The 12,235-nt window shown below is 44.6% G+C and overlaps 1 protein-coding gene across 4 annotated transcripts in view; it reads left to right on the top strand.

Moving 5' to 3' along the window:
- The first annotated feature begins 991 nt into the window (after positions 1 to 991).
- Positions 992 to 12,235, top strand: part of LOC126035438 (solute carrier family 12 member 2-like) — a 124,347-nt gene continuing 113,103 nt past the window's right edge. For all 4 annotated transcript variants that reach the window (XM_049793990.1, XM_049793989.1, XM_049793988.1 and 1 more), the window contains exon 1: positions 992 to 1,686. In XM_049793990.1, the coding sequence (XP_049649947.1) occupies positions 1,090 to 1,686 (597 nt within the window). In that variant the 5' untranslated portion in view covers positions 992 to 1,089. The remainder of the gene's footprint in view (positions 1,687 to 12,235) is intronic.

Below are 12,235 nucleotides of genomic sequence, written 5' to 3'. Positions count from 1 at the left end.
TATCAAATAATTCTAAAGTATATGTTTTTTGTTCTTTTGTAGAATAGTGTTTGAATAGGAAACACTCGTGAAAGGATCAGTGTCCCCATCTTTTGAATCTACTGAAGCATTCTCATCTTTTATGCACACATACATCCCTAAAATTGAAATACTTCCTCTAAGTGAGTGTTAAAAAAACCCCAAACACCCACAAACAAACTAACTTTGTTTTAAAACTCCAGTCCTTTTCTGCTGGATTATGTCAACAAATTTGTTGTGAATTTAAACAAAATATGTAGAGATGAGGTGAGCTAGAAAACAGACATTGGCACTCAGAAGTTGCTAGATAAAGAACTTAAAAAAATAATTTAAATAATCACATAATTAGGAAAAACAACTGAATGGAACCAAGAAGTAGAAACACCGCTCCCCACGCGCGAGGTTGATGCGCTAGCAGCCATAGTTTCGGCCGTGAGGAGTTGCGCCGGGCTCGGGAGTCGCTTTTGCCACTGTAGTGAGAAGCGGGCAGAGTCTCGGGAGCAGGCGGAGCAGGCGGCGCTGGCGGCCTCACCACCCCCCAGCATCTCACGTCCTCCTGAGCAGGGAAGAGAGCGAGGTGAGGAGATACTGGCTGGGTTCGCGTCCAAGTTCCTGTCTTTCCGGAGCAGGGATCAGATGGAACAGCCGAATGGAGGGAGTGAGGCATCAGAACCCTCTTCCTTCCCGGCCTAGGGGAACCTGTGCCGCTCCCAGAGCGCTCCATGGCGCTCTCAGAGCGGCGGGCGCTGGGTGAGCTGCGGGGACGCGTCCTTGCGTAACGGGAGGACTCAGGAGGCCGGGGCAGCGCGAGAGTGAGCGAAAAGTAGCTGTAGAGGGGGAGGGAGCGGGTGCTACCGCCTCTCTCCAGAGCAGTAGCGGCTGCACCGGCAGCATCATCACTTGGCGCTGCGGAGGGGGGCGGGCCGTGCGCGGGGACTTGCGTTGCCTCTGATGCAGTTCTGTCCTGGGCGCTGGTTGGCGGTTTAAAGCACTGGAGCTGTCGTCGCGAAGGGGGTTCAGAGCACCAAGGATTGTTGTTGTGTGTTGTCCTCAGTCTCCCAAGGAGGAGACATGGAGGGGAAACAGCCCGGCTCTGCGGAGCAGAAGACGGTTACTGAGCTTAAGGCCGTGAGTGAAGAGCCGTACTTGGAGGACAAGGATGCGGCAGCAGGCGGCGCAGAACTGGCCGTGGCAGTCAATGATGTGCTGAGTAGACCGCTGGGTCCCACGCCGAGCCAGAGCCGCTTTCAGGTCGACCTGGTCACCGAGGGCCGTCCAGCAGAAGCAACCGAAAAGGCGGGCAGGGAAGGCAGCATGCTGGGGAAGAGCAGTGAGGAAGCCAAGGGCAGGTTTCGGGTGAACTTCGTGGACCCGTCAGCCGGTGATGAGACCTCAGGGGAGTCTGGCGGTGGCAGTTCGGAGGGCGGCAACGTCAGCTTGCAAAACGGCGGCGACGCAATGCTGAACGAGGGCAGCCTCCACTCGGGGGGGCGGCACCATCACCACTACTACTACGATACTCACACTACCACCTATTATCTGCGCACCTTCGGCCACAACACCATGGATGCTGTGCCCCGGATAGACCACTACCGCCACACGGCTGCCGACCTGGGAGAGAAGCTCATCCGGCCTAGTCTGGCCGAGCTGCATGATGAGCTGGACAAGGTGAGTGGCTGCGGCATCCCCGCGGCTGGCCGTTACCCGGCCGTTCCCTGCCCCTCCTCCGTCCCTCCGTTCTTGTCGGAGGGAACGGCGGCACCCCCAGGACCACCCTTGCCTACTGCAAGGTCTTCCCTCGGCCGACGCAGGGACATCTTGATGACATGCTTACTTCTCTGGGCTTGTTTTCACTCTGGCTGCCTTCTACATTTAACTGAAATGCATGTAGATTTTCATAGGAGGAAAAAGCCCATTGTGGTTTTAAAAAGACACAGTGCAATTGAATTGAAACGTTTATTTTTACATATACATATATAAATTTTCATGGCACAGTGGGCCTTTTTTCCATCTCTCTCTTGGAGATGGACCCCATCATAAGAAGTAGTGTATGTAGGGCAAATGTTTTCTCTGGAACTGAGAGAGGTATTGCCGATCAAGTGTTTTTCCATTGGTAATTTATATTGCCTTCAGCCAATAGGAATCTAAAGGGCTGCAAGGGGTATTAGGTTGGGGAGGGGAATGAAAATGTTTGGAAGAGATGCTTAAAAAAAATAGAAGGATGTGTCAGCTTTTAGTAGTGACAAGAGGTTTATCTGCTAACCAGATGAAAATGCATGCTGTCTCTCCTCTCCCTGCACACATAATCTTCAACCAAACTGTTACCTGGTATGATACTGAAGGCTGCACAGATATATCTGAGGTCCCTTTCTTGTTAAGTAATGTCCTTGTTTCAGCTGGGATAGAGTTAATTTTCTTTCTAGTAGCTGGTATAGTGTTATGTCTTGGGTTCAGTATGAGAAGAATGTTGATAACACACTGATGTTTTCAGTTGTTGCTAAGTGATGTTTAGGCTAAAGTCAAGGATTTTTCAGCTTCTGATGCCCAGCCAGCAAGAAGGCTGGAGGGGCACAAGAAGTTGGGAGGGGACACAGCCAGGGCAGCTGACCCAAACTGGCCAAAGGGGTATTCCATACCATGTGACATCATGCCTAGTATATAAACTCAGGGGAGTTGGCCTGGGGGGGGATCGCTGCTTGGGAACTAATTGGGCATCGGTCAGCGAGTGGTGAGCAATTGCGTTGTACATCTCTTGTTTTGTATATTCCAATCCTATTATTATTATTATTATTGTAATTTTATTAGTGTTATTATCATTATTAGTTTCTTCCTTTCTGTCCTATTAAACTGTTTTTATCTCAACCCACGAGTTTTTCCTTTTTCCTTCCAATTCTCTCCCCCATCCCACTGGGTGGGGGGGAGTGAGTGAGCAGCTGCGTGGTGCTGGGGTTAAACCACGACAAGTAATATCTTCAGTTGTCCTAAATAGTCCAATGTGTCAAGGCATTGTGATCAAAGCTTCATAAATTTTGAGGCTGTGCATGTGTGGTGGGTTGACCCTGGCTGGATGCCAGGTGCCCACCAAAGCAGCTCTATCACTCCCCCTCCTCAACTAGACAGGGGAGAGAAAATATAATGAAGGGCTCATGGATTGAGATAAGGACAGGGAGAGATCACTCACCAATTACCATCATGGGCAAAACAGACTCGACTTGAGGAAAATTAACTTAATTTATTGCCAATCAAATCAGAGTAGGGTAATGAGAAATAAAACCAAATCTTAAAACACCTTCCCCCCACCCCTCCCTTCTTCACGGGTACAACTTCAGTCCCAAATTCTCTGCCTCCTCCCCCCAAGTGGCACAGGGGGACGGGGAATGGGGGTTGTGGTCAGTTCATCACACGTTATCTCTGCCGCTCCTTCCTCCTCAGGGGGAGGACTCATCACTTATCCCCTGCTCCAGCATGGGGTCCCTCCCACAGGAGACATTTCTCCATGAACATCTCCAGTGTGGGTCCTTCCCACAGGCTACAGTTCTTCACGAACTGCTCCAGCGTGGGTACCCCGCGGGGTCACAAGTCCTGCCAGAAAACCTGCTCTAGCATAAGCTTCTCTCTGCATGGGGTCACAGGTCCTGCCAGGAGCCTGCTTCAGTGCGGGCTTCCCATGGGGTCACAGCCTCCTTTGGGCATCCACCTGCTCTGGCGTGGGGTCCTCCACGGGCTGCAGGTGGATATCTGCTCCACTGTGGACCTCCCTGGGCTGCAGGGGGACAACCTGCCTCACCATGATCTTCACCACAGGCTGCAGGGGAATCTCTGCTCCAGCACCTGGAACACCTCCTCCCCCTCCTTCACTGACCTTGGTGTCTGCAGAGTTGTTTCTCTTACATATTCTCACTCCTCTCTCTGGCTGCAATTTCTGTGCCGCAGCAACTTTTCCCCTCCCTTCTTAAATATGTTATCCCAGAGGCCCTACCACTATCGCTGATTGGCTCAGCCTTGGCCAGCAGTGGGTCCGTCTTGGAGCCGGCTGGCATTGGCTCTGTCAGACATAGGGGAAGCTTCTCACAGCTTCTTACAGAAGCCACCCCTGTAGCCCCCCTGCTACCAAAACTTTGCCATGCAAACCCAATACAGCATTTCAAGCTTTTTCAATTTTGGCGTAGCAAGTATGTTATTGGAGACAAGTTACAGTGAAAGCTTATTTGCATGGTAGGTTCTGTATTAAAAGGCAAAGTTTAGCTGAACTAGGAATTAATTTGCTGTAATTTTGAGATCATAGTGTAAGGGAAGCCAGGTTAAAATATTACAATGCTGTTTTCTTGCAGTCTTTCACTTATTATAGGTGGAATTCCACAAGAAAACATGTTCTTTTAAGGCTCTCCTGTTTCTTTTAATATCTTGCTGTTTAACATTAGTTTATGTAATATGTAGTGGATAATAATGCTTCTTAATTTTTTTATATATAGTGTGCTATAGTTACATAATTCCTAAAATAAGAGTAGCCCACATATACCATATAAACAGACCTTTTAGTAATTGTAGAACTGTAACTTCTGTTAAGAGAATTGGTTGACAAAACACTTAGTTTTTCAGCCTACTGGAAAGGGGCAAGAAAATAGATGTACTTCATCTACATGTCTAATGGTGAGATCCTTGTCCTTTAAAGTCAATGGGATAAACTCGCATCAGCTTGAATGGAGCTATCCTGAGTATGTTTTTTACCCCCGTCCCCCTCCTCCCAAAGTGTTTGTGTGTGTTTGTTTGGTTTTTGTTTAGAAACCGTGACCCTTCATCTGTTCAGACTGAAGTAATTTTTTGAGGTTGCAAGGCAGTATCTCAGCAGCACATCTAAGATTAAATATAAAAATAATTACTAACTGTAACAAATTACTGTTGCCTTTCATGTTCCCTTCTAATGGAATTAACTGACTTTTTTTCTTTAATCTCTTTACAAGTTACTGTTGAGTAATGGTCAGTTACTGTTAGATTGTAAATAAATCAGTAACATAAGTGAAAACATTGGGGGGGTATCTGTGTCGTGTTTCCCCCCCCAACTTCTGATTTCTGATTTGTGCTAGGATTAGAGGATGGAGAAAGGGGCAAGTCCTTAGATATTCTGTTTGTAAGCGGAATGTTACTTGAATATCTGAGCTTGGCAGCCAGGACTTCAGTGTGTTTATATTGTAGCAGTCAAGGAAGCTCTTTGTGACACCGGTATGACACTTCAGCACAGAATTTAACTTATTCTGAAAGTATATTTTCTAAAAGTATAGTTTCTTCATATTTTATTAGAAAACATAGTAAGGGATTTTCTTGATAGGTTATTGCATACAGGAGCTGTGAGTGACCTAATTATTGTGTCACTATCAAACTCTCTACATGAGGACTTTTTTCTTTAAGAAATGGTGTTGTGTCCCTTCTCCTCCCTCCCCCCCCCAAAAAAAAAGTGTGGTGGTGGAATCTGCAACTTTTGTTACACTTGTTACTGTACTTCAATATTAATTCTGAGAACAGTCATGTGTATAAACTTCAAAAGTGGAGTTCTGCGTAGTGAATAACTCAGCTGTTCTGCTGTTGGATGTTTCATTTCCAAAGCAATTAATGTGTTAGCAAGCGGTGAGACTTATGTGAAAAAGGGAAGCACTTTTTTCACTTCAGACTTATAGAAGTAGTTTGTGTGAGATAGCATTGAGAACACAGAAGGTTTAATAAGGGTGTGTCATACATAATAATGGCATTGGATACCTACTTTTTCCCCATCTCTGGAATATAAAATATACTGTATCTGTGATTATATACTTCCTTTCTGGCCACAGAGTGCTGCTAACTCTTAGTTCAGGATGGTGCCACACTTTTATATGAGAGAGATTCATGAAACACTGTTGTGGGTTGGGGTTTTTTTTGGTAGTGTTTCATGGGACCTCTTGTCTCCTTTCCCAAAGTGGCTTCAGTTCCTGCTGATTAATGGTCAGTGTTGAATTAAAGAGTATTAAAGAGGATATTTCATGGACTTTTACAAACTTGAAAAATTAAACTCCTTCCTTCAGCTGTGATTTTTTGCCTTAACTTAACTTGTACAATATGTATGCCAAAGACTTAATAGGGCAGCTGGTATAAATGTCCTAGTACCACTGAATAAAACTTTCACTAAGTGAAGGCCTAGTGTTATACCTACAAAATACTTGATTTGCTATGGGAACTATAATTCATTTTTTGGTTTGATTTAGCTTCTTGACCCAGTACATCAAAGTTGGCAGTTATTTTTTGTCAAGATTGATCCAAAAATCTCTTAACCAGTAATGTGATTCGCTGCTTTGCATTTAGCTATTTCATTTTACAGTTAATATTTGCACTATTCTTGTTTTCCTTTTAAAAGGTAAATATATGTTGGGACTTGTTACAGTAAAATTAATGCTAGTGCCAGTTAACAGAATTATTTTGTTTTGTTTACAAGATTCATATGTCTAACTGTTTTTCTGATTTATGTTTTCACAGAAAAGCACTATTTGAGGAAGATGCATATACATACACAAGGAGTAACTTTTGTCTTGTTGTTGTGATGTTTAACCACCTCAAGTGTTATTTAGTCATTCCAACAGTAATTTTTATAGTAAAAAGGAAAGGGGTTTTTCTTGAAACTGGTTGTGGAAACACAACTAGGAGATGCTCTGCTCTAATGTGGATGAATTGCATACTGCTGAACTTTGTCTTCCATGTTCAATTTCAAGCAAGGGGGCTTGTCTTCAGTTACCACTGGCTGTAGATAGCCAAGGTGACCAGTGCTTAACCAATTAGTATGAATTAATCTTTGTTTCCTTTAGAGAGTTTTTTTTATCATCATCTTACAGTTTAGGATTATCTATTTTTTGCCTAGGGTTGACTACATCTTTAAGTAAAGCTATAGTCTGTAGAAGTTCCATCCTTGCTTTCAAATCTGCCTTAATATCTTTCTAAATGGAAAAAACACTTTACCCTAATATCATAGACCTTATGGTTCTAGAAGGTGAAGACTTTTAAAATGTTCAATAATGGACTGTGTTTTAGTTATTCATTACCATGCATTAATAGATTTTTTTTTATAGCATTGCCTTAATTGGTGAGTTTATTCTTTTGAAAGAATGGGAAACTTTGCACTATGTGAATGATTCTGATTTAATGTTTTTTGTTCAGTCACTTACAGCTGTGATCAGTAGACAATATGTGAACTGAGCCCTCTACTGGTAGCTCTGCTCTGTTTGTTAAATATCTACTGAACATACTAGTTGTTTCCCTTGACAGACTAGAAGGCAGTGTGATCTCGGAGGAAGATTTTCACTTTCTTCTCTTCTGCTCCCCCGCCCCCCCCCCCCCAGACAAACAAAAGACACTTAAAAACAAAACTGCACTTTGCTTCCTCCCATACAGAGAAATCCATGCACCTTTCCTCTGAATTTGGAGACAGGAGTAAGAAAAAAAGGCAACATTATTGGTAGCTTTGAGGCAAGATGGATTGTGAGTTAAAAAAAACCACAAAACCCAAACAAAAAAGACCCTAAAACAAAACCTAAAAACCCAACAAGGTCTGTCTAACAATCTGTAAAGAAAGCAGAGTTCAACTAAAGATGCACAAAAGACTAAAAGATGACTCTAGGCTATCAAGTTTGCTGACCATGTCACATAAGGTCTGTCTTTTTAAAACTGGTTCCTCCCCTTTCCCTGTATTAGAAGACTGAGACCATTTTGCTGATAGAAGTCTTCCTAAAGTACTTTGCTGAACTTACTTGTGGTTGGTAGGCCTCTTGGTTCTTTAGTCAATGTAATTTAATTCAAATAGCTTCTTTCCCTTCTTGTTATTTATGTTTGTATACAGTACTTGAATTTTCTTTCTGAATGTCATCTTACTAAAATAAAACAAGACAAGCTCTTTTAGTCTTGTTCTCTGTGCATTTGGACATCCTAGAATCACAAAACCATTGAGGTTGGAAGGGACCTCTTGAGATCATCTAGTCCAACCCCCCTGCTCAAGCAGGGTCACCTAGAGCAGATTGCCCAGGACCGTGTCCTGGTTGGGCTTTGAATATCTCCATGGATGGAGACTCCACAACCTCCCTGGGCAACCTGTTCCAGTGTTTGACTGCCCACACAGTAAAACAGTGTTTTCTCACGTTCAGATGGAATTTCACATGTTTCTATTTGTGACCTTTGTCTCTTGTTGTCATGGTTTAACCCCAGCCAGCAACTAAGACCCACGTAGCTGCTCACTTGCTCCCCCTCCTCAGCTGGACAAGGGAAAGAAAATATAACAAAAGGCTTGTGGGTTGAGATAAGAACAGAGATCACTCAACCAATTACTGTCACAGGCAAAACAGGCTCAACTTGGGGAAAATTAACTTAATTTTTTGCCAGTCAAAACAGAGTAGGGTAATGAGAAATAAACCCAAATCTTAAAACGCCTTCCCCCCATCCCTCCCTTCTTCACGGGCACAGCTTCACTCCCAAATTCTCTACCTACTCTCCCCAGTGGCGCAGGGCGATGGGGAATGGGGGTTACGATCAGTTTGTCACACGTTGTCTCTGCCGCTCCTTCCTCCTCAGGGGCAGGACTCCTCACACTCTTCCCCTGCTCCAGCATGGGGTCCCTCCCATGGGAGACAGTCCTCCACAAACTTCTCCAACGTGGGTCCTTCCCAGGGGCTGCAGTTCTTCACGAACTGCTCCAGCATGGGTCCCTTCCATGGCGTGCAGTCCTTCAGGAGCACACTGCTCCAGCGTGGGTCCCCCACGGGATCACAAGTCCTGCCAGCAAACCTGCTCCAGCATGGGCTACTCTCTCCACAGGTCCTGCCAGGAACTTGCTCCAGCGTGGGCTTCCCACAGGGTCACAGCATCCTTCGGGCATCCATCTGCTCCAGCGTGGGGTCCTCCATGGGCTGCAGGTGGATATCTGCTCCCATTAACCTCCATGGGCTGCAGGAGAACAGCCTGCCTCACCATGGTCTTCACCACAGGCTGCAGGGGAATCTCTGCTCTGGTGCCTGGAGCACCTCCTCCTCCTCCTTTTTCACTGACCTTGGTGTCTGCAGAGTTGTTTCCCTCACATATTCTCACTCTTCTCTCTGGCTGCAGCTTTTGTGCTGCAGCAACTTTTCCCCTCCCTTCTTAAATAGGTTATCATCAGAGGCGCCACCACTGTCGCTGATGGGCTTGGGCTTGGCCTTGGCCAGTGGCAGGTCTGTCTTGGAGCTGGCTGGCATTGGCTCTGTCAGGCATAGCAGAAGCTTCTAGCAGCTTCTTACAGAAGCCATCCCTGTAGCCCCCCTGCTACCAAAACCTTCCCACACAGACCCAATACACTTGTCCTGTCAGCGGGCACTACTGAGAAGTCTGGCTCCCTCTTCTTCATTCCCTTTCTTCAGGTAGTCATATACATTGATAAGAATCCTCCTTGTGCCCTCTTTTCTCCAGGCTAAACAGTCCTAGCTCTCTCAGCCTTTTTTCATAGGACAGATGCTCTAGTCCCTTAATCATCTACGTGGCCCTTTGCTGGACTCTGTCTAGTATCTCCATGTCTCTACTGTATTGGGGAGCCCAGAACTGGACACAATACTCCAGGTGTGGCTTCACCAGTGGTGAGTAGAGGGAAAGGATCACCTCCCTCAACCTGCTAGCAACATTCCTCCAAATGCAGCCCAGGATACTGTTGGCTGCCTTGGCTGCAAGGGCACATTGCTGGCTCATGTTCAACTTAGTGTCTACCAGGAGTCCCCTGGGTCCTTTTCTACCAAGCTGCTTTCCAACTGGTCAGCCCCCAGCATATACTGGTGCATGGGGTTGTTCCTCCCAAGGGGCAGGATTTTGTACTTCCCCTTGTTGAACTGCATGAAGTTCCTGTCAGCCCATTTCTCCAGCCTGTCGAGGTCCCTTTGGATGACAGCACAAACCTTGGGTATATTATCAGCCACTCCTCCCAATTTTCTATTATCTGCAAACTTGCTGAGGGCGTGCTTTGTTCATTTGTCCAGATCATTAATTAGGATGTTGAACAGGATTGGCCCCAGTATTGACCCCTGTGGTACACTGCTAGTTACTGGTCTCCAACTGGACTTTGTGATGCTGATCACAACCCTCTGGGCCTGGCCATTCAGCCAGTTGTCAGTCCACCTCACTGTCTACTTATCTAACCCATACTTTGTCAGCTTGTCTATGATGTAGAAGTCTTTAATTTGTACCTGTTCTCATTCATCATTCTTGGAAAAACACTGAGCTCTATGCACCTGTACTCAGATGAGGCTTTACTAGCATCATGTAAAATGGCATCTTAATGCTTTTTATAATCTGTGTGTAAAATCCTCGCTTTACTGATCCTGATACCACACACAATGTTTTTTTCCATGATGGTGATAGTGACTGCTCTGTTTGCAGTAGTAACTCATATTAGTCCTCCAGGGTTTGTATTTTATAAGGACCATGTTTATTTTGTAATTTTACATTGTATAAACCTCCTAATCTGATTTTTGTGATGAGTCTTTAGTCTGAAGGGGAAATTCTAATTGTAACTGCTCAGCAGTGGTAATTTGTGACTGAGGAATGATCTGGCATGGAGGAGGGCCTAACTGCAAGAAGGGGTTAAACTGGCTGGAAGTAGGAATGCTAGAGGCAGAAGGACTCCTTGTAAGGCAGTGAAGTTTCCCTGGGTGATGAGATAAGAAACAGCCTCAGCATTGTCCTGTAGAACATCCTGGAATTTGAGCGCTCAGGGCCCAAGCTCAGGGGCCACCTTTGGGCAGCAGAGCTGGGCTGGGGGATGGACCCAGGTGCAACTGCTCTTGGGATTGGTGCTGGTGCAAGTATATATAAGGAATCTGCTTGTGACACATCTTTGCAGATTCCATGTAGAACAGCTTGTGGTAGGACTCTGCCCAATGCATTGTTCATTATATGTTTCTTTTTAAGCATGAATGTGTGTTTAAATTGCCTCAAAGAGTACCATAAAAATTCCCCAACAAGTCCAAAATACTTGTACAATAACATTCAATTATCTTTCTTCAGCAAACTGCTAGTATTGTTCTTACTACTTTGCTTTTGTTTTGTTCTAGAGAAGCTGGAAATAACTGAACAATATGAACAGGTTATAGTTTGACAACCCAACTGTGGGCTGCTTCTAAAAGGGGTAAACTCTTGTGCTTTCTTGTGCTGACATTTGTATTTATACAACTTTTGAGTTGGATCTGGAAACTGGTTTAGCTTACAGAAAGTAAACAAAAACCCCAAACCTGCAAAAATATCCATCACTGGATGAGCTGGGTCAGTTCCCTGATCCAATACTGTGAAACCCCTTGTTGTTCCACAAGCGGGGTTCAATACCTGGTGTGCAATGAGCCAATTTTACACACAGAGCTATTTGTTTATTTCATGTCTGCGCAGAGATGGGTGCCAGGTGGTGACTCCACAAAGCTGGCACCCCACACCAAAGAAATACAATATATTTATGATAGCATATGTCCATACATTCTGTATGGCATGTCTAAATATTTTGATGGTTTTAATATTTTGTACCAGCCGTGGAAACTGGTTTGCTGCTAGGTGACTGTAAAAGTGAGATTCGGTAAATAATTATTAGAAATCTTATACTAACACTATGATTGAAACAATAGACAAAAGTGTAGCCAAGTAATTAACTAGTAGAGGCAGTTACTCATAGGTTTGGCAGTTCTTGGCTCTTATGACTAGATGTTCCTGTACGTTAGATAAGAATAATATTGAAACTGACCATATGTGACTGAAACCATGTTAAGCTCCAAGATCAAAGAACAAGGATGACAAACAAAGACTTGAAAGTCAGCCAACAGAATTTCAAATGGGTCGGTGGTCGCAAAAGCAGCCCTTTGACTCAAATGAAGAACCATTGGGCATGATTGGATGTAGGCAGTACTATGATAATCAGTTACAATAATTTTTATGTATATGTATACTAATCTGATTAATATGTAATTAGTTACTCCATGTAACCTGTTTGTGCTGAAGCTGTGGTATGCACGCTAGGTGGAATTATCCCCCGTGCATCCAGTGCTGCAAGAAAGAATGCCTGCTTTCTAAAACTCCAAAACGAGCCTTAGAGAGTTTCTTCGACCAGTTTTTCGATATCATTTATTCTGTTACATTATTAGTAAAAACCCACCTAAATTTACATTCATTGGTTAGTAGTCATCATTTCATCTGCTATTGGCCAGTT

Source organism: Accipiter gentilis, chromosome W (genome assembly GCF_929443795.1).
Source record: "Accipiter gentilis chromosome W, bAccGen1.1, whole genome shotgun sequence".
In the NCBI taxonomy this organism is placed as follows: domain Eukaryota; kingdom Metazoa; phylum Chordata; class Aves; order Accipitriformes; family Accipitridae; genus Astur; species Astur gentilis.
The sequence above is the reverse complement of the archived record's forward strand: the minus strand, read 5'-3'. Positions and strand labels throughout refer to the sequence as shown.